The 20709-nt window shown below is 38.6% G+C and overlaps 1 protein-coding gene across 1 annotated transcript; it reads right to left on the bottom strand.

Annotated features, from left to right (window-relative positions):
* Positions 1-14679: 14679 nt before the first annotated feature.
* Positions 14680-17493, bottom strand: LOC130909043 (E3 SUMO-protein ligase ZBED1-like). Its single transcript, XM_057825098.1, has 7 exons — positions 17286-17493; positions 16593-16729; positions 16040-16510; positions 15891-15956; positions 15445-15827; positions 15166-15338; positions 14680-15014 (listed from the first exon to the last, which is right to left on the bottom strand). The coding sequence occupies exons 1-7, from the start codon at positions 17491-17493 to the stop codon at positions 14680-14682; spliced, it is 1773 nt and encodes a 590-aa protein (XP_057681081.1).
* Positions 17494-20709: the final 3216 nt, after the last annotated feature.

The following is a 20709-nucleotide window of genomic DNA, read 5'->3' as shown; positions in this document are numbered from 1 at the left end:
GTATTGTGAATCGTATTGTATTGTTAGGTACTCAGAGTTTCCCATTCCTAAAGAATAGTGACCAAAGACCTCTTAAGGATTGAGTTTTAATAATTTAACGCCAGGCAGACCATTAGTCCATTTTGAATACATCTTATAATTTGATATAGACTATTATTGGAGATCTTGTAGGAGTGAAGTTTAGCCTGAAATGTGCATGGAAAACAGTACGTAAGAGGGCAGTTTATGCATTTTTACATTTTCAGAAAGTTCCCAGGTGCAAAAAATATATGTGTGACCTCCTCATCATTCATCATCAACTGTTTTCAAAGCCATGTGGCACATAGATCACACAATAGGGTTCTTTAATTGTGTGTTTCTTCCAAACATGTGGAACAGCTTCCAGGATTTTCCAGTTTTAAAACATGTTCCGCTAATCTTCTCCAGGCCAGTCCTGGTCACCCCTTTGCTTCTCTTGCCAAGCGGGTTCCAACTTAATTCAAGATTGTCTTGTGAAATTGTCAGCTCTTTTGCCAAGTGTGTGATGAATCTATTTTGGAAATTGTAATTTGGAATTCTGTAATCAATAACTATGCCTGACTTTGTCCTCTAGATTGATGTTGAGTATCAATTGCATGAAATCTGTTGAAGAAATTTCAAATATGTAAGATGTTGATTCTCAGTCTTGGAACAGCACAAATTACTATTCTTACATCGATGTCTTAATCTGCCTTTTCTGTCTTTTGATATAAAACTAGGATTTCCAGATGAGTTTAAGCCTTCATAAAAATTGAATGCGTTTGTTCTTTTGCTCTAAAAACAACACAAATGAAAGCATGAAGACTGATTTGCCCTAGTTAATTAAAACAGGCATGTAAAAGATGGTTTTATTGATCAGTAAGACATTCAGATGCAACTACAAAACCGGGGTCATGGAGGAGATTGGATGAATCCCGGAAAATCAATCTGACAAGTCTACGAGTGGTTTTAATATCAACAGAGGTAGGTGGAGTAGCCAAAATTTTTTCTCAAATAAGAGTAGCGTCACTTCAAAATAATATTACTCAAGTAAGAGAAGTCATCAAAAAAATATACAGAGATCCCTCGCTACTTCGCGCCCTCAGTCCATCGCAGATTTTTTTTTTTTTAATTAAAAAAATATCAATAAATACAAATGAGCTGTCCCAATTCGAACACGTAGTCTCCCTCTCCTTCCTGCTGCTTTTCTTGGTCTGGTAGTGCACTGGAGTTGCTTATTAAAGTTAACGATAAATGACAGACGAAAAGGTTTGATTTTGCTTGAAACTTCAAAGCGCCGCATGCGTCAATCATCGCTTAGCTTGTTAAACAGTTGCTGTGGCAACTCATTGTGTGTAATTTAGCAGCTTGAGCAAATTTGAGTGGACTCACTCAATGAAGCATTTGATAAAGAGAAGCCTTTTTCTGCTCTATTCTTGTTTAAAAATAATTCAATAGGACAGTAACATGTTTAAAACCTATCATAATTATTACATTTGAAGTGCTTAAAAAACATTTATTAAAATTAGGGCTGTCAAAATTATCGCGTTAACGGGCGTTAATTATTTTTTTAAATTAATCACGTTAAAATATTTGACGCAATTAACGCACCCGCTGGCATATTGCCTCAAACATTACAATGAGGCCGTTTATGGACATTAAGAGTGAAGAGAATGCCACCGGCCGCTTGGGGGCAGCGCCGTTCCATACTCATGTTATGTCTTCTAAACGTGGGAGAATTAGTAGTTGTGAGACGTTTATGCTGTATTCACAATGCAATGCTAATTGCTATTTGTGCTCCACACATATTTCGGTAAGTTTTCTTTCTTTTAGTGGCAATTATGTGTCTCTTGTTTTATTTTGGGTAAGATATGTACAGATACAGTGGGGAGAACAAGTATTTGATACACTGCCAATGGGTTTTGGCAGTGTATCAAATACTTGTTCTCCCCACTGTATATGTTGTACAGTAAAGGCGAGTGGACACAGGCGCGCCGTTTATTGACATAAGCTTCTCCTTCACAACAAACATAAGTATCGTTTAGTGAAAGCACAACAAAAATAATATTCCTGTCTCTCAAAAAAAAAAAAAAGTTCTCAAAAAGAAAAGCACTTCAGTCTATAGTAATGAGGCCCTATTCTGACACACAGTTAAACAACAATGCTAAATAAACTGGCATTCCATATCAATTTAGCAATGCAAAATACACGTAAAACTTTTCACTATTTTTATTATTGTTATTTTTATTCTTATTATTATATTAACTCTACTTTTGATTGAAAATTTTACAAATTTTATTAAAATGAAAACATAAGGAGGGGTTTTAATATAAAATTACTATAACTTGTAACTATAACATTTATCGTTTAAGAACTACAAGTCTTTCTATCCGTGGATCACTTTAACAGAAAGAATGTTAATAATGCCATTTGTGGATTTATTGTTACAATAAACAAATACAGTACTGATGTACAGTATGTTGTATGTATATATCCATCATGTGTCTTATCTTTCCATTCCAACAATAATTTACAGAAAAATATGGCATATTTTAGAGATGGTTTGAATTGCGATTAATTGCGATTAATTACGATTAATTAATTTTTAAGCTGTAATTAACTCGATTAAAAATTTTAATCGTTTGACAGCCCTAATTAAAATATATAGAGTGCTGGCCAAAAGTATTGGCACCTCTGAAATTCTGTCAGATAATGCTCAATTTCTCCCAGAAAATGATTGCAATTACAAATGCTTCGGTAGTAATATCTTCATTTATTTTGCTTGCAATGAAAAAACACAAAAGAGAATGAACAAAAAATGAAATCATTGTCATTTTACACAAAACTCCAAAAATGGGCCGGACAAAAGTATTGGCACCCTCAGCCTAATACTTGGTAGGGCAACCTTTAGACAAAATAACTGCCAACGACTGCTTCCAGTAGCCATCAATAAGTTTCTGACATTGCTCTGCTGGAATTTTAGACCATCCTTCTTTGGCCAACTGCTCAAGGTCTCTGAGATTTGAAGGGTGCCTTCTCCAAACTGCCATTTTCAGATCTCTCCACAGGTGTTCTATGGGATTCAGGTCTGGACTCATTGCTGGCCACTTTGGAAGTCTCTCAAACCATTTTCTAGTGCTTTTTGAAGTGTGTTTTGGAACATTGTCCAGCTGGAAGACCCATTACCTATTAGGGGGACCCAGCTTTCTCACACTGGGCCCTACATTATGCTGCAAAATTTGTTGGTAGTCTTCAGACTTCATAATGCCATGCGCACGGTCAAGCAGTCCAGTGCAAGAGACAGCAAAGTAACCCCAAAACATCAGTGAACCTCCGCCATGTTTGACTGTGGGGACCGTGTTCTTTTCTTTGAAGGCCTCGTTTATTTTTTTTCCTCTAAACTACGTTGGTGCCTTTTCTCGAAAAGCTCTACTTTTGTCTCATCTGACCAGAGAACATTTTTCCTAAACGTTTTTGGCTTTCTCAGGTAGGTTTTGGCAAACTCCAGCCTGGCTTTTCTATGTGTCTTGGTCAGATGTAGGGTCTTCCTGGGTATCCTTCTATTAGAGTCCCTTTTCATTCAGATGCCGACGGATAGTACAGGTTGACACTGTTGTACCCTCAGACTGCAGGACAGCTTGAACTTGTTTGGATGTTAGTCGAGGTTTACAATCTTCCGTTGAAATATCTTGTCAATTTTTCTTTTCCATCCACATCTAGGTAGCATAGCCACAGTGCCATGGGCTTTACACTTATTAATGACACTGCGCACGGTAGACACAGGAACATTCAGGTCTTTGGAGATGGACTTTGAGCCTTTAGATTGCTGTTGCTTCCTCACAATTTTGCTTTTCAAGTCCTCAGACAGTTCTTTGGTCTTCCTTCTTTTCTCCATGCTCAATGTGGTACACACAAGGACACAGGACAGAGATTGAGTCAACTTTAATCCATTTTAACTGGCTGCAAGTCTGATTTAGTTATTGCCACCACCTGTTTTGTGCCACAGGTAAGTAAGAGGTGCTGTTAATTACAAAAATTAGAGAAGCGTCACATGATTTTTCAAAGGGTGACAATACTCTTGTTTGGCCCATTTTTGGAGTTTTGTGTAAAATGATATATATTTTTTTGTCTTTTGTGTTTTTTCATTGCAAGCAAAATAAATGAAGATATTACTACCAAAGCATTTGTAATTACAATCATTTTTTGGGAGAAATTGAGCATTACCTGACAGAATACTTTTGGCCATCACGGTATTCAGTTTTGTAAAAATTATACTTTGGGGAAAATTTAGAAAAAACATGTCTTTTGTGTATCTCTATCTATCTATCCACCCCATTAACTGTGAGTACAGCGATCACAGTGCTCGAGTACAAGGAAAAATGTATTTGAAGAAAAGCATACTCAAGTAATGAGTAACATTGTGAGTAAATGCTTACGATGTTTGAGTTTTTTTGTTTTTTTTAAACCAAGGTATTTTTTCCTCAGCACAGTTATCTATATGAACTGTTATTATCATACTGTACTATAACCTATTACATGACCACATTAAGACAAATAAATCTAAAAGATAAATAAATAATAATTCCGACGAGAGAAAAAAAAATTACATAAATGAAGCATGATTTGTCCAAAGAGCATGAGTGCCCTCTAGTGGAAAAAAAAATCCTATTATGAGATTAAAAGGATCATATTTCCGGTTTTCTGTGGTCAATCGGTGCCAAAAAATGTGAGTTTAATATCCGTGCTTTTGAGTCATGCTGATGGCAGCGCTCTATGTCAAATGTTTAAAATTTTTAAGGTGGTTTAAAGATGCCATGTGATTGAACAGGCCGACGTGATCATAGATTGTCAAGCTTGAGACTGATTGGTGTAATGGAGTAATGTGATTATTGTTGCGACGTCTCATTGGTTAAACACGTAGAGCAACTGCTGGCATCTCTGGCAAAAAAATAAGTAGAATCTAATATGTAGAATGAATAGGAAAAATGTATCGACTAGTGTAGCCCAAAGTAGCAGAGTAAGACTAGCGTTTCTTCTTCACAAATCTACTCAAGTAAAAGAAAAAAAGTATGGCTTAGTAAAACTACTATTGGAAGTAAATTTTTCTCAAAAAGTTACTCAAGTAAATGTAACAGAGTAAATACAACGCATTACTACCTACCTCTGAATATCAAGCAGGGGAATAAAATTATGAAATGACCATGACAGTATGAAAACTTTTGAATATTTGAGTTTTCGTCTTTTGGTCAGTTACTTTTATCTGTAACTATCATCTGTATGACAAGCCGTGGAAACGGAGACTTTGAATGAAATTCTTAAGTATCAATACAGCGAAGAGCGCGTATGACCTCTAATTGGTAAAGCCTAACCTACAGGCAACAATAAGTGCACAATTAATCAGCCCTAATACATAAAAAAAAAAAAAAAAAAAAAAAAAAAACAGGCTCCGGGGATGGATGCATATTCAACCCTAGAATATACTCACCAAATTTCATTACGATCCAAAAACAAATAATGGAGGAGTCACCATATATTTGAACAACTTTTAATGTAGTTATATATATATAAGTACAAAGAAATGTTATGTCAGTAAAACAAGAGACTTTTGGCTTTTTCCCTATGAATATTTTTTAATTTTCCTCTGAGTAGATTTGTTTGAAACTTTTTTTTTAATGTATGAGTTGGGACAGGGGAATTTTAAAGAGGGTGAGTGGCATCAGATGTTTGGGAAATACAACAACAAGATTGTTAAAATAGTCTAGAGCCTTTTTCTTAACCTTAAGGGTGAGTAATCTAAGGTCATCCTCCTGCAGGCTGCCTGATTGATGTTTGTTTTCCACAGTCTCAGAGAAAATAAAACACCAGTATTAAACTATAGGGGTTTCCGGTATTAATTGACCTGTTATAAAGTTATGTGTATATAAAGTTTTTATGGAGGAAAAGCTGTTCCCCCTGAAGAATTTGTGTCTCTTATAAAGCACATTTTTATGACTGCACACAGTTCAACTTTGCTGTAAAGTAAAATGTGCTTCTCACTGTAATTGTTTAAAGGGCCCTTTAAAAAATATTATAATGTTTTATTTATTTATTTATTTTTAAATACACAGAGATATTTTGTCTGGAGAATTTTGCTTCGGAACAAAAGCAAACACACACACAACCAAACTTTTTTCTTATGGGATTTTCTGTCAAGAAATCATTTCACATCGCAAAATACTGAGTTTTTTCCCCCTCCATTCAGTATCTTGGCTTGTAAATCACATTTAAAAATTATATGTATATGGCGGAAAACACAGACAAGACTGAAAAAGCAGTTTCTGCTCTTGCACCCCTCTTTAAAATAAACTGCTGTATTTTAAGCCAAAAAAACTGTTGTGTTTGATAGAACAATATGTCTATATGCTGCCATAGCAGATTCATGGCACATTAAGTGCCCGAACTATTTTTATTTTGTCTGTTTTACACTGAAAACCCCCGTTTACAGACGTCGCGCAACCGTTTTTGTTTCAAGCCAGCCATAAAAAGAAGGTAAGTAATTGTATTTATTATTCAAAATGTCTGTCATTTTTAGCTTACAATTATTAATTGATGTATAATATTTAGTTAAAATAAAAATAAAAAAACGACATTAAAAAATTATTCACTTGCATATTTTAAACTTTTAAACAAATTACGTCACAATGAAAAAAATGGTGTCTGTAAAAAAAAGTCACGGATATCTACCTCATAACTATCGCTTAAATTGGATTTTTTTTTTTTTTTTTTTTTTACTGTCGCCCCCCCCCCCCCCCCCCCCGATATTTGAGATGATAAATAATTAATCAAAACAAAGAAAATTTGAAAAAAAATTTTTTTAAAGGGCAAGTATTTGAAAAAGAAAATCTCGACCACTCCTTGATGTTTGTGATTTCTGCATCGTGACCCTTATTTCCCCCATAAAATCCCCCAAAAGTCCGGCTGTGGCCAATAACAGCTGTATCTTGACACTCGGTGAGACGTGCTACACAGAGTTTTTTTAACTGAAACAAGGTAAGTACATCTCGTATATCTCGTTAAAATCATGGTGTGTTTAATTATGCTCTCTCGTGCTCTCACCTCGAGTTAGGGTTTAGGGGTTTAATTTTTATTATTTTTTTAAATGCCCTACTGTTGGTGTTAATTAGTTCCAATTGCTGCTCAAGTCTCCTTAGGAGGGTTCACTAACCTTCCCCCTTTTGTCATTGTTCGCATGCTATCTTCATTAAAATATGAAAACCTATAAATAGAGATGTCCCGATCGGGTCCGATCACGTCATTTTCAAAGTATCGGAATCGGCAAAAAAATATCGGCCATGCCTTTTTTTAATATATATATATATATATTTTTTTTTAATTAAATTGTTTTCTAATTGTATTTAACGTTACAAACATAATATATTACACTCATCCAGAGTCTTTAGTTTAGGCTTAAGGTAGGGTTATCAAATTTATCCCGATAACGGCGGTAATTAATTTTTTATAAAATGTATCACGTTAAAATATTTAACGCAATTAATGCACGCGCTGCACGACCCACTCACGCACTGTCGCGCTCAATCTGTAATGGCGCCGTTTTACCTATATAGAGCGATAAAAGGCAGCGTAAAATTAGTAGAGTGAATTTGGCAGACTTTGGAGCCTTTTTTAATTGGCTAAAGCCTTGCAATCCCTCTTCCCACAATTAGAAATATCAAGGGAAGCAATGTGGGGAAGCAAGGTAGTAATTGATCTTTTTCTTAACACCTTATGTTATTTCCCAACGCAGAGAAGATACAGTTGTGGTCAAAAGTTTACATACACTTGTGAAAAACATAATGTCATGGCTCTCTTGAGTTTCCAGTTATTTCTACAACTCTGATTTTTCTCTGATAGAGTGATTGAAACAGATACTTCTTTGTCACAGAAAACATTCATGAAGTTTGGTTATTTTATGACTTTATTATGGGTTAACAGAAAAAGTGATCAAATCTGCTGGGTCAAAAATATACATACAGCAACAAGAATTAGCAATTTCTTGTGAGTGATTATTGACTTGAACAAGTCAGGAAAGTCACATGGAGCCATTTCAAAGCAGCTGCAGGTCCCAAGAGCAACAGTGCAAACAATTGTTTGTAAGTAAAGTGCATGGCACTGTTTTGTCACTGCCACGATCAGGAAGAAAACGCAAGCTATCACCTGCTGCTGAGAGAAAATTGGTCAGGAGGATGAAGATTCAACCGAGAATCACCAAAAAGCAGATCTGCCAAGAATTCGAATCTGCTGGAACACAGGTGTCAGTGTCCACAGTCAAGCGTGTTTTGCATCTCCATGGATTGAGAGGCTGCCGTGCAAGAAGAAAGCCCTTGCTCCAAAAGCGGCACCTAAAGGCTCGACTGAAGTTTGGTGCTGATCACATGGACAAAGATAAGACCTTCTGGAGGAAAGTTCTGTGGTCAGACGAAACAAAAATCGAGCTGTTTGGCCACAATGCCCAGCAATATGTTTGGAGGAGAAAAGGTGAGGCCTTTAACCCCAAGTACACCATGCCTACCGTCAAGCACGGTGGTGGTAGTATTATGCTGTAGGGCTGTTTTGCTGCCAATGGAACTGGTGCTTTACAGAGAGTAAATTGGATAATGAAGAAGGAGGATTACTTTCAAATTCTTTAAGATAACCTAACGTCATCAGCCCGAAGATTGGGTCTTGGGCGCAGTTGGGTGTTCCAACAGGACAATGACCCCAAACACACATCAAAAGTGGTAATGGAATGGCTAAATCAGGCTAGAATTAAGGTTTTCGAATGGCCTTCCCAAAGTCCCATTGAGAACTTGTGGACAATGCTGAAGAAACAAATCCATGTCAGAAAGCCATCAAATTTAACTGAACTGCACCAATTCTGTCAAGAGGAGTGGTCAAAGATTCAACCAGAAGCTTGCCAGAAGCTTGTGGATGGCTACCAAAAGCGCGTAATTGAAGTGAAAATGGCCAAGGGACATGTTACCAAATATTAGCGCTGCTGTATGTATATTTTTGACCAAGCAGATTTGATCACTTTTTTCTGTTCACCCATAATAAAGTCATAAAAGAACCAATCTTCATGAATGTTTTTTGTGACAAAGAAGTACCTGTTCCAATCACTCTATCAGAGAAAAATCAGAGTTGTAGAAATAACTGGAAACTCAAGAGATTCATGACATTATGTTCTTCACAAGTGTATGTAAACTTTTGACCTCAACTGTATATCAATTGGTAGCACTACGCACAGTCATGGTTCCACTTCCCATCATGGATTACGGCATGGCTACAGTATCATTTACTGAAAGCTCAACAAATACACTAGATGGCAATACTTAGTCACAATATACAAAGTCACAAGTCTTTCTATCCGTGGATCCCTCTCACAGAAAGAATGTTAGTAATGTAAATGCCATCTTGAGGATTTATTGTCATAATAAACAAATACAGTACTTATGTACTGTATGTTGAATGTATATATTTGTCCGAGTTTTATTCATTTTTTTCTTAATGCATTGCCAAAATGTATATGATTGGGAAAAATTATCGGGAATGATTGGAATTGAATCGGGAGTAAAAAAAAGCAATCGGATCGGGAAATATCAGGGTCGGCAGATACTCAAACTAAAATGATCGGGATCGGATCGGGAGCAAAAAAACATGATCGGAACAACCCTACCTATAAATGTTTGGGTGGTTTTAGTTAAAGCAGACACTGTATTTTCATCCGTGTGATTTTGACAAAGATCAGATCACATATGAAGGTGATTTTATGTAGAAATGTGAGAAATTCCAAAAGGTTCAGATACAGTGTAAGTACTTAGTCAGCAACCAATTGTGCAAGTTTTCCTACTTGAAAAGATTAGCAAGGCCTGTAATTGTCAACATGGGTAAACCTCAACCATGAGAGACAGAATGTGGAAAAAAACAAAACAGAAAATCACATTTTTTGATTTTTATAGAATTTATTTCCAAATTAGAGTGGAAAATAAGTATTTGGTCACCTACATATAAGCAAGATTTCTGGCTGTCAAAGAGGTCTTCTAACGAGGTCTAACGAGGCTCCACCCGTTACCTGTATTAATGGCAACTGTTTTAACTCATTATCGGTACAAAAGACACCTGTCCACAATCTCAGTCAGGCACACTCCAAACTCCACTATGGCCAAGACCATAGAGCCGTCGAAGGACACCAGAGACAAAATTGTAGACCTGCACCAGGCTGGGAAGACTGAATCTGCAATAGGTAAAACGCTTGGTGTAAAGAAATCACCTGTGGGAGCAATTATTAGAAAATGGAAGACATACAAGACCACTGATAATCTCCTTTGATCTGGGGCTCCATGCAAGATCTCACCCCGTGGCGTCAAAATGATAACATGAACGGTTAGCAAAAATCCCAGAACCACACGGGGGGACCTAGTGAATGACCTACAGAGAGCTGGGACCACAGTAACAAAGGCCACTCAGTAACACAATGCGCCACCAGGGATTCAAATCCTGCACTGCCAGACGTGTCCCCCTGCTGAAGCCAATACACGTCCAGGCCTGTCTGCGGTTTGCTAGAGAGCATTTGGATGATCCAGAAGAGGACTGGGAGAATGTGTTATGGTCAGATGAAACCAAAATAGAACTTTTGGGTAGAAACACAGGTTCTCGTGTTTGGAGGAGAAAGAATACTGAATTGCATCCGAAGAACACAATACCCACTGTGAAGCATGGGGATGGAAAATTCATGCTTTGGAGCTGTTTTTCTGCAAAGGGACCAGGACGACTGATCTGTGTAAAGGAAAGAATGAATGGGGCCATGTATCGAGAGATTTTGAGTGAAAATCTCCGTCCAACAGCAAGGGCAGTGAAGATGAGACGTGGCTGGGTCTTTCAGCATGACAATGATCCCAAACACACATCCAGGGCAACAAAGGAGTGGCTTCATAAGAACAATTTCAAGGTGCTGGAGTGGCCTAGCCTGTCTCCAGATCTCAAACCCATAGAAAATCTGTGGAGGGAGTTGAAAGTCCGTGTTGCCCAACGACAGCCCCAAAACTTCACTGCTCTAGAGGAGATCTGCATGGAGGAATGGGCCAAAATACCAGCAACAGTGTGTCAAAAGCTTGTGAAGAGTTACAGAAAACGTTTAGCCTCCATTATTGCCAACAAAGGGTACATAACAAAGTATTGAGAAGAACTTTTGATATGGACCAAATACTTATTTTCCAGCATGATTTGCAAATAAAATCTTTAAAAATCAAACAATGTGATTTTCTTTTTTTTTTTCCACATTCTGTCTCTCATGGTTGAGGTTTACCCATGTTGACAATTACAGGGCTCTCTAGTATTTTCAAGTGCGAGAACTTGCACAATTAGTGGTTGACTAAATACATATTTGCCCCACTGTACTTTTTCATACCACTGTAGATCATATTCGTGTTGCACATTTAAGTGACATGTTCGTTTAGCATCTTTGGGATGTGTGTATGTCCGACTGAATGTTTCGTGCTTACACTGTAAAAAATTGCTGTAAATTTACGGCCAATTTTGAACACTAAAATACCGTTTTTGTGTTAAACAGCTTATTACTGTAGTTAGCAATGCATTGTGGGTTACCAGCATTAAAGCAAAAAGACAAATGCTGTAAACCAGGGGTGTCCAAACTTTTTGCTAAGGGGGCCAGATTTGGTGTGGTAAAAATGTGGGGGGCCGACCCTGGATGATGTTCTTTACGTAGAACAATATATTTAAGCAAATTTTAGCGAGCCATTCTTTGTGTCACATTTGCTTTATTATTTTTTTAAATTAATAATGTCAACAATCTCGCAACTAGCCTTTGTGGCGTTCTCTTTCGACTCTTGGGCTCTTGTGAAATACTGCTGCTGTAAAATTAAACTAGCTTCAAGTTGCTTCAAATTTCTCGCTATGTGTCTTCCCTGCAATCTTGTCATACATGTCAGTGTGTCTTGTTTGGTAATATTGCCTCAAAATGAACTCTTTAAAAACAGTGACTGTCTCTTTGCAAATGAGGCAGACACAGTTGTTGCGTATTTTAGTGAAGAAATTGTCCAATTTCCACCTATCCTTGAAGCGTCGGCCGTCATAGTCAACTTTTTTGTTGTTGATTTTCGCCCTTTTAGAAAATTGGGAGTAGAGTCAAATGGGGGTAATGTTGCTTAGAGTGCTGCTGCCTTTTTAGTGGGTAAATGAGGAGCAGCATTTAGTGTGTAAGCTACTTCATATGCTGGTAGCAGTTCTTCTGACCAATTTATTAAATCTGTGTGCGGGCCAGACGTTATTGATTTTATGACAGAGACTGGGGGCCGGATGAAATTTGACCAAGGGCCGCATTTGGCCCCCGGGCCGGACTTTGGACATGTCTGCTGTAAACGGTATGTTAATGTTTCAATTACATGACATTACCGTAGTTTTGGGGGAACTGAGTTTTGACTGGAAATTTGGAGCATGGTCAGAAATCTGACATCTTTACATTGTGGCAATATAGACTATGTATTTTTGCCAATTTAAATTAAAATAACTAGACAACGCAAATAATTTGCCATCAAATCCTGGAGGACATATTTAGCCATAATTTGGATGTTGGAGACTCTTCAGAGGATGAATTTAGATGACATTTGCTGCTCTTCAGTGCTTGTTCTTTAACTTATATTGGGATTTTTGTGTACCAATTTATAAACGGTGAGTTAACTAAGTCTTACTCATATTATTTAAATTATTGTATATCAAACTAAAGTTCTGAGGATTGCTGGATAGCGATCTATAATATTGATGTTAATTCCTCTGGAGTGCCAGTAGAGGGCAGTTTTCTATTGTTTTGCAAAAGATGCAGCTGAGTGAATTTTTTTGAGAAATAATCAAAAGGTTTTTGCCAGTGAGCGGTTAAAAAGGCAAAATCCGAGTGTCTCATATGTATCCAACAGTGGAGTTACAATACAATAAAATGTATTTTTAATTTTTTCTCTATTTATATTATTATTTATTTAATAAATGTTTTATGTTTTAAATGTTAGTAGTTTAAATTTTGATGTTGCAAATGTTAGCTAGATGCATTAGCGTTAGCTGTAGCAGATGATGTATGGGAGTTGAGCATCAGACTACAACACAATCACATCGACGCAAACACCAGACTGGATGTTTTGTTGGCCTACAGCAGGGGTGGGCAAACTGGTCCTCGAGGGCCGCAGTGGGTCCTGGTCTTTGTTCCAACTGATTCAGCACAGACAGTTTAACCAATGAGGTTTCAGTGGAACCAAGAAGCACCTGACTGCAATCAACTGATTGCACTTGTAAGAAACAAGGTTGGTGAAAGGCTGTCCTCATGATGGGTATGAACAAAAACCCACACCCACTGCGGCACTTTGTGGAATAGTTTGCCCACCCCTGGCCTATAGGCTATATTATTATATTATTTGACGTCGCCTCCATTCTATTCTACTCATATGTTATATGTTTCTTGTTGTATCCCCACTCTGATCTAAACTGGCCCTTCTCCAAAAATTGAAGTATTCCTTCACCCTGAAGGCTGATTCATGCTTCTGTGTAGCGGTGACGGCGGACCTATGCCATTAACGCAGACCTGATAATGACCCTACGCCATAGCCTGACATGCACTTCCAAAAAGTCATGACTACACATCACGTCAACGCGCTTGATGTGAACGTCGAAGGACTGTGATTAGTCCGCTCAGAACATTGTTTCCGGTTCAGCACAACAACAACACCATTTTCAAACATTCACAAACGACTTCTGTGTCACCTACGCTTCAACATTTGTATTGACAACATTTGTTGTTTAATATTATTCACCTGCAGCTGCAAATGCACACGTTTCATCTCCATTGCCATTGCTGTCAATGACCGGTGGAAAATAAAGGAATTCGACAAGAGTCCTCCAAAACCACACAAAGACAAAGCCACACCAATCTAGTGGTATGGCGGTGAATTACTGTGGAAACGTTACTGGCTGCGACAAACTTTGTCAGCCCTAACTCACACATAGGACCAATGTTTACATTTGGAGTAAATTAAACAGGTGCTTTTTTGCTTCAATTTTTTTTTTCTTTTTACAAACTCTTACTTCTTCATATTGAAGAACCCATGCAAAGAATGTGAGTATTATGGACAATAATTTTTCACGCATTGTAAAGTCAAACCCTGATAAACATCAACAAAAAAGCATTGAGCAGACAACCAGGGCGTGAACTGGAAAATCACTGGCATGCAAGCACTATGGAAACGATGCACAGCTGGAAGAGATTGGCCAATCAACCCATGAGCAACGCAGAGCTATAAAAGCAGGAAAGGAAGATGGCAGCCTGGTTTGGCTATTGACACTTGCAGTCCTGTGCAGCTGGAGACGTTGGCAAGGAATAACCAGAGAGGCTGCCGGTAGTGATGGTAAACTGAAGCATCATGAAGCAATGAGGCTTTCCATCCAACTGGTTCACTTCTGGGCCAAAGCATCATGAGGCTTCATTTGTTCTATTGCGCCTTCATGTGGAAAATAAATGGTATGACAGAGTGATTAAAATAATACCATGGATTTGATGGGGTCAAAAGTGCAGGGAGTTGTGATGTGAATGAATGTGCATGCGTTACTTGAAAGCATGATTGCTTTATTTTAGACATTGACATATTAACAAGTAACAAGATACACCTTTCATTCATTTTTATTTAGGAAAATTAGCATTTCCAAAGTTTTGGGCTTTAGACGGTTCCTTTTTTTTGATAGGATTTCTCCTGCTTTTGAAAATACTCTTTCACATGGGACGGATGAGGCCGGGGTACATAGAAGGGTTATTGCCAGTTTGTAGAGGTTTGGGTAGATATGTTTATGCTGCTCCCAGTAGTCCAGGGGATTTGACTTCCTGCTAGTGTTGGGCTCCCCCAGGTAAGTGTGCACCTCCACAGTTGCATCTGCGCTCTCACTCTGGGTCCTGCTCTGGGTCCTCCTCTGCATGACTGTGTGGTCTAATCGCCGCCACAGTTTGTCACCTAAGACACAACAAACAGACTAACAGCCAACAGGCAGTTCTGGCTGCCCATCGTAGAGATGAGAGCAAAAGAATGCCGTATCCCACAATAATGCACTGCCGCTCATTTCCCTTTTGCTTAATTAACACCATTAGAATGTATCCAATATTACCTTGCTCCACAGGCTGGGAACCTTCTGATGTGTCCGGTTGTGTTGATGAAGATGGGTTGGAGGAGGATAAGGAGGAAGATGCCCTGTGCCGGATCACTGCCGCACATTCAGCTGTGAGCCTCCTCTCAGCCTCTTGTGCTTTATTGGGGCTAAAGAACCCTATCTTCTTGAACCTGCAAATGACAATGAGACTTATTGCAGTTGTGAACTGTTCAACAAGAGGCAGTTGTTCATTTGTTGGTATAGACAGATGAGGAAAAACAGACAACTGATACAAACCTGGGATCCAGCAGTGTTGCCAGTGACATGACGCTCATGGCTTGGAGGTTGTAGAGCTTGTCCCTCAGTTGTTTTTTAAGACCCTCAGCCATTGCTTTGCTCTCCTCCATTTGTATGGCTCCCATGTCATCCTCCAAGGTGTGGTGCAGCATGGCCAAAAGTGGAATGACCTTAGACCCAGACACTCTCTTCTCCTCTGAGAGCTCTACGGTGGCATCATTAAATGGGGACAGCACCTGCAGACTCTCAGAAATGAGCCTCAACTGGTGGGACGTGAGTGGGGTAATGTCAGTGTGTAGGCCTGCTAAGGCTGCTCCTACGGCTTCCTTGAGGTAGTACATGCGTTGCAGCATGTGGAAGGTGCTGTTCCAGCGTGTCTCCACCTGAAAATAAAAGGTCATTGTTGTTTGAAAGGGGAGTGGAAGCAGTTATGGATGTCAACTTACCTCTTGAATGAGCTTCAGCACATGCTCTGTAGGCTTCATTTGCTCCTGCACCTGAGTCAGCCTTGTCTATAATAAACGAAATGGGAAACAAAAAATTATTCAAGTGATCAGCATTGATTTGAATACTGCTGTGTAATAAAAGAATTCACCTTTGCAGTGGTACTGCTTTTGAAGTAGCCAACTATCCTCCTACACTGAAGACAGATCTCAGACAGCTCAGTGTTTTCCGCCAGAGCCTTCTTCACTATCAGATTTAATGTGTGTGCCACACAAATTGTGTGGCGCAGATGAAGGTCTTTGGCACATGCAGCCATGTTGGCTGCACCATCTGTCACAAGGCAAGTGACTTTGGTGGAAATGCCCCATTGTGCCATGAGTGCCGATTTAACGGCAGCCATGTTCTCAGCTGTATGGCGGTCAGGGAAATGGAGCACACCTAACACAGCTGAGTGCAGAGAGGTGTGCTCATCAATGAAATGACCAGTGACTGCCAGATATGCATCCGTGTTGATGCTGGTCCACATATCTGCGGTTATGCTCACTGCAGAGGACTTTGCCACAAGTTCTTGGGCCTTCTCCTTTGCCTGCTGGTACCTCTCCTCCACCATGGCTTTCAAAGTCTAAAGGAAAGGAGAAAGAACACTATTGGAAGAGCAGTTATGGGGGAATGGGGAATAATTATTCATGTGCTCTCATACAGACCTGCCTGGTGGGGAGAACATATGTAGGGTCAAAAGCTTGGATAAGCTTCCTGAACCCTGTGTCCTCCACAAAACTGAAGGGCTGGCAATCTACTATTATCATGTTGATCAATGCCTCTTCCACTGCTTTCTTATCCACTGCAGTTTAACAGAAACAGAGTTTATTATGACGTTTATTTATATTTGTATTTTTATTAATTTTAGTTTATTTTTTTATTTATTTTATTTATTACGACATCTATTAATAATAGATGTCTTTCATTTCATTTGTCACATTTAAAATGTACATAGTGGGCTATGCTGTTTTTCCATTGCATGTTAAAATTGTTTACCTGGGCGTGGTTCTGTTTGAGTTGTCTCCTTATTTTCATGCAGGGCCCTATAATGCCTCAACATAGATGATGTGTTGTCTTGATACCCAAGTTCTTTGGAACAAAGTTTACACTTCACCTTTTGAAATATCAGCAAGTAGGAGAAATACATTAAAACGAGGGATACACTGTGTTGTCACAATAATTTACAATATATATTCACACTGATTATTATAATTTGTACCTTTTTAGGGGAGATCTGCTCAAAATGATCCCAGACAGGGGATGTTCTCTTCTTTTTCGATGTTGGACAGTGCGTCCATTGCAAAACAAATCGCAGTGAATTTAGGTTTGAAGATGCGAGTTGGGTGTGTCAGTGTCACCTGTCAGCTCATTGTCGTCTCGGTGCGCCATTTCATTTCGAATCACCGGCGAAACTATGTGTTGGCGATGACGTAGGAAGCCCGTCTCGTGAGGCTTCGGACGTAGCAACGTGCCTTCCGAGGCTTTGGGCGTGGCCACAAGCGTAATCAACACATGCCTCGATGCGCGCTTTGCAGATTTTTTTTCCGGTTTACTCGGCACACGCATCGGCGCCTCGGCACAGTAGGGCACATCACTAGCTGCCGGTAAGCAGCAGCATTAAAAGATGAAATGTGCCAGCAGCGGCCATTAGCACATGGCTTGACTCACTGGTGGAAATGTTTGGACAATTGTAGTATATTGTTTAGGGGTAATTTGGGATTTGTCCTTGACCGATCACCACTTCTGACCCAGCCTGTCCTGCCTGACCCGACTACGTCAGAGTTCCAGCCCAATCAACTTGCTCAGCCTGTCCTGCTTGACCAGACTATGCCAGCACTCCATTGAGCTCAACCTGTCCTGCTTGACCCGATTACGGCAGAACTCCAGCCTGCTCAGCCTGACCTACACGACCCGACTGCACCATCTCTCTAGTTCCTGTCCGTTTTCACTGCCTGCCAACACGATGAAATAAAACCTGATCTGTTTCGCACCTGACATCAGCATTTTTTTCTGTACTAGACGGAAATATATGCATTAATAGACTGTAAAGTCATTTTTCCAAATACCGTTAAAACACAGTATATCGTTAAAAACGCAGCATACTGCAGCTCCTCAGTTGCCTGCTCTTTACTGTGAATTCTCGTAATACAGGAATATAGTTTTTTCCTGGATTAGACTACTATTGTTAAATATTTTTACATTACCAAGACTGTAAAATAAGTCTGGTAATGGCAATCCTGCTGACGGACTTTTACTGTATTTTCTATAAAGACAGGAATCAACCGTTTTTCTGGATTACGGACTATTACTGTGAAACATTTTTACGTTACCAAGACTGTACAATAACAGTCTGGTAATGGTAATCCTGCTGACAGACATTCACTGTGTTTTCTATAAATACAGCAATCAACAGTTTTTCTGGATAACGGACTATTACTGTGAAGCATTTTTGCATTACCAAGACTGTAAAATAACAGTATATAAATGGCAACCCTGCTGCCAGCTCTTTACCGTTATTTTACACTGAAATTTTTTACAGTGTAGTTGCCGCCACGTTTTGTGGCCAAATTTGGGATGTGTTGTAAGTCCGATTAAGTGTATAGTGCTTAGTTGCCGCCGCATTTTGTGGCCAAATTGACCGTGTGTGTACGGCGTGCTTCCGGGTTGTGCACGCACATCCATGCCTGCCCCCACCATTGTGTTTATTGCACTGTGCAATTAATTTTTTGTGTGTTTGATTAATGTGCAATAGATTTGCATTATTTTACATTGGCACTGATATGCTGTTAAACCTAACCTCAAAACTCTAACCCGAAATTCAGAATTTTTGACATTAGGATTTGTTAGTCGGCTTTAATTAGTCGGTGGAGTTGATTTCAACAAATTCCATGCAGTTTGTCAGTTATTTGTTAGTTTCAGGGCTCCGGAATGGCCTCGCTAGCGCGAGAAATGGTTGTTGAAATCAACACCATCGACTAATTAAACCTACACTAACTTGAAGACTAAGCCTTATGTGAAAAATTCTGATCTTCCACTGCGATGAGATATTTCTGTTGTCATTCTCATGATGAGGCGGCAAAAGAAGAATTGGTAAAAAGTAACTGATAAATTCCTTTTAATGTGACTTACTTTCATAATAAATTTATTAGTAAAGTAACTAGATTACGTTTTTGAGGCCTAATCAGTAATTAAATTACTTTTTCTGTGTAATCTAAGTAATCTGTGACAACACAGCTTCTTGTTGGACCTTGTAATTAGGGCTGTCAAATTTATAGCGTTAACGGGCGGTAATTAATTTTTTAAATTAATCACGTTAAAATATTTGACGCAATGAACGCATGCACGGAATGATCGTTCATACGTTGCCCCAAACAGTTTACAATGACGCCGTTTTAGCACATTGAGAACGAAAAGGCAGAAAAATGCAAATGGACACAGGCGTTCATTGGACCGCGCCTTATACTGGCTTAAGCTTTGGCAAATCTTTCGCAACAAATATATTGTTGTGAACAACATGGGGAAGAATGAAACGGGACGATCTTTTACTTGACACGCTTAACTGAACACAACTCAGAACATACTGTATACCATTTGCAGCCACTACTAACGGTCATGGTTGCCCAACTTCTCATCATGCATTTGAGCAGAGCAGGAGATGATCTTTTCCTTAACACGCTTAATTGTACACAGCGTAGAACATACTGTATACCATTTGTAGCCACCACTGACAGTCATGGTTGCCCAAATTCCCATCATGCATTTGGGCGGAACAGTTAAGTCGCTACAGTATCATTTAGTGAAAGCACAACAAAAATAATATTCCTATCCCTCAAAAAAATAATGTTCACAAAAAGAAAAGCGCTCAATGCAAAGAGAAATGGCATCAAAATAGCTATGCAAAATACACATAAAACCTACTCAGACTTTGCCTTGTCTAGATCTCTAATTAATTTAAAACTCGCCATTGACACCTTGTGGTGTATTTCAATCACTGCCTTACGTAGCTAAAGACACTGTGGAACGGCAGGGAGCCCCTGTGACAATGACAATGGCGAGCTATTAGTTTATTTTTTTGACTAAAAATTTTACAAATTTTACTAAAACGAAAACATTAAGAGGGGATTTAAAATAAAATTACAATAACTTGTACTCAAATTTATCTTTTAAGAACTACAAGTCTTTCTATCCGTGGATCCCTTTAACAGAAAGAATGTTAATAATGTTAATGCCATCTTGTGGATTTATTGTTATAATAAACAAATACAGTACTTATGTACAGTATGTTGAATGTTTATGTCCGTCTTGTGTTTTATCTTTCCATTCCAACAATAATTTACAGAAAAATATGGCATATTTTAGAGATGGTTTGAATTGTGATTAATTGTGATTAATTAATTTTTAAGCTGTGATTAACTCGTTTAAAATTTTTAATCATTTGAAAGCCCTACATGTTATACATCCTTGCTTGTGCATTCACTGGAGAACTTCAAGTGAAACTACCGTTTATCATATCTTCACATTTGGATATAACAGCGGAATACATGGCAACAGCTCGTAACAAAATATGGCCAAACCATAACAGTTGTCATCTCTCAGAAAAGTCCATCGGCAATATATATGTATTTTGCAAAATAGTTTTAAAATGATCGCACCTCAGACATCAAAAAATCCTGGCGCTATAACAAGTTCAGAGGACTGTATGTATTATCACGGATTGTAAAAAGAAAAGTTCCTAGTTGTAAATCTATATTCGATAGGATTTATGTTATAATGGTTAGATAA

The sequence above is a fragment of the Corythoichthys intestinalis genome, chromosome 20 (genome assembly GCF_030265065.1).
Source record: "Corythoichthys intestinalis isolate RoL2023-P3 chromosome 20, ASM3026506v1, whole genome shotgun sequence".
Taxonomy (NCBI): domain Eukaryota; kingdom Metazoa; phylum Chordata; class Actinopteri; order Syngnathiformes; family Syngnathidae; genus Corythoichthys; species Corythoichthys intestinalis.
Note: the sequence above shows the minus strand (reverse complement) of the source record. Positions and strands in the feature narration are given on the sequence as shown.

Excerpts from the sequence above, each read along its gene's own strand:
- LOC130909043 (XM_057825098.1), bottom strand. The coding sequence starts at position 17,493 with ATGCGTGTGCCGAGTAAACCGGAAAAAAAATCTGCAAAGCGCGCATCG. Across the intron at positions 16,730-17,285 it reads AGACGACAATGAGCTGACAG|TGGATAAGAAAGCAGTGGAA; the intron begins GTGACACTGACA and ends GTTAAACTGCAG. Across the intron at positions 15,339-15,444 it reads GCAACACTGCTGGATCCCAG|GTTCAAGAAGATAGGGTTCT; the intron begins GTTTGTATCAGT and ends TGTCATTTGCAG.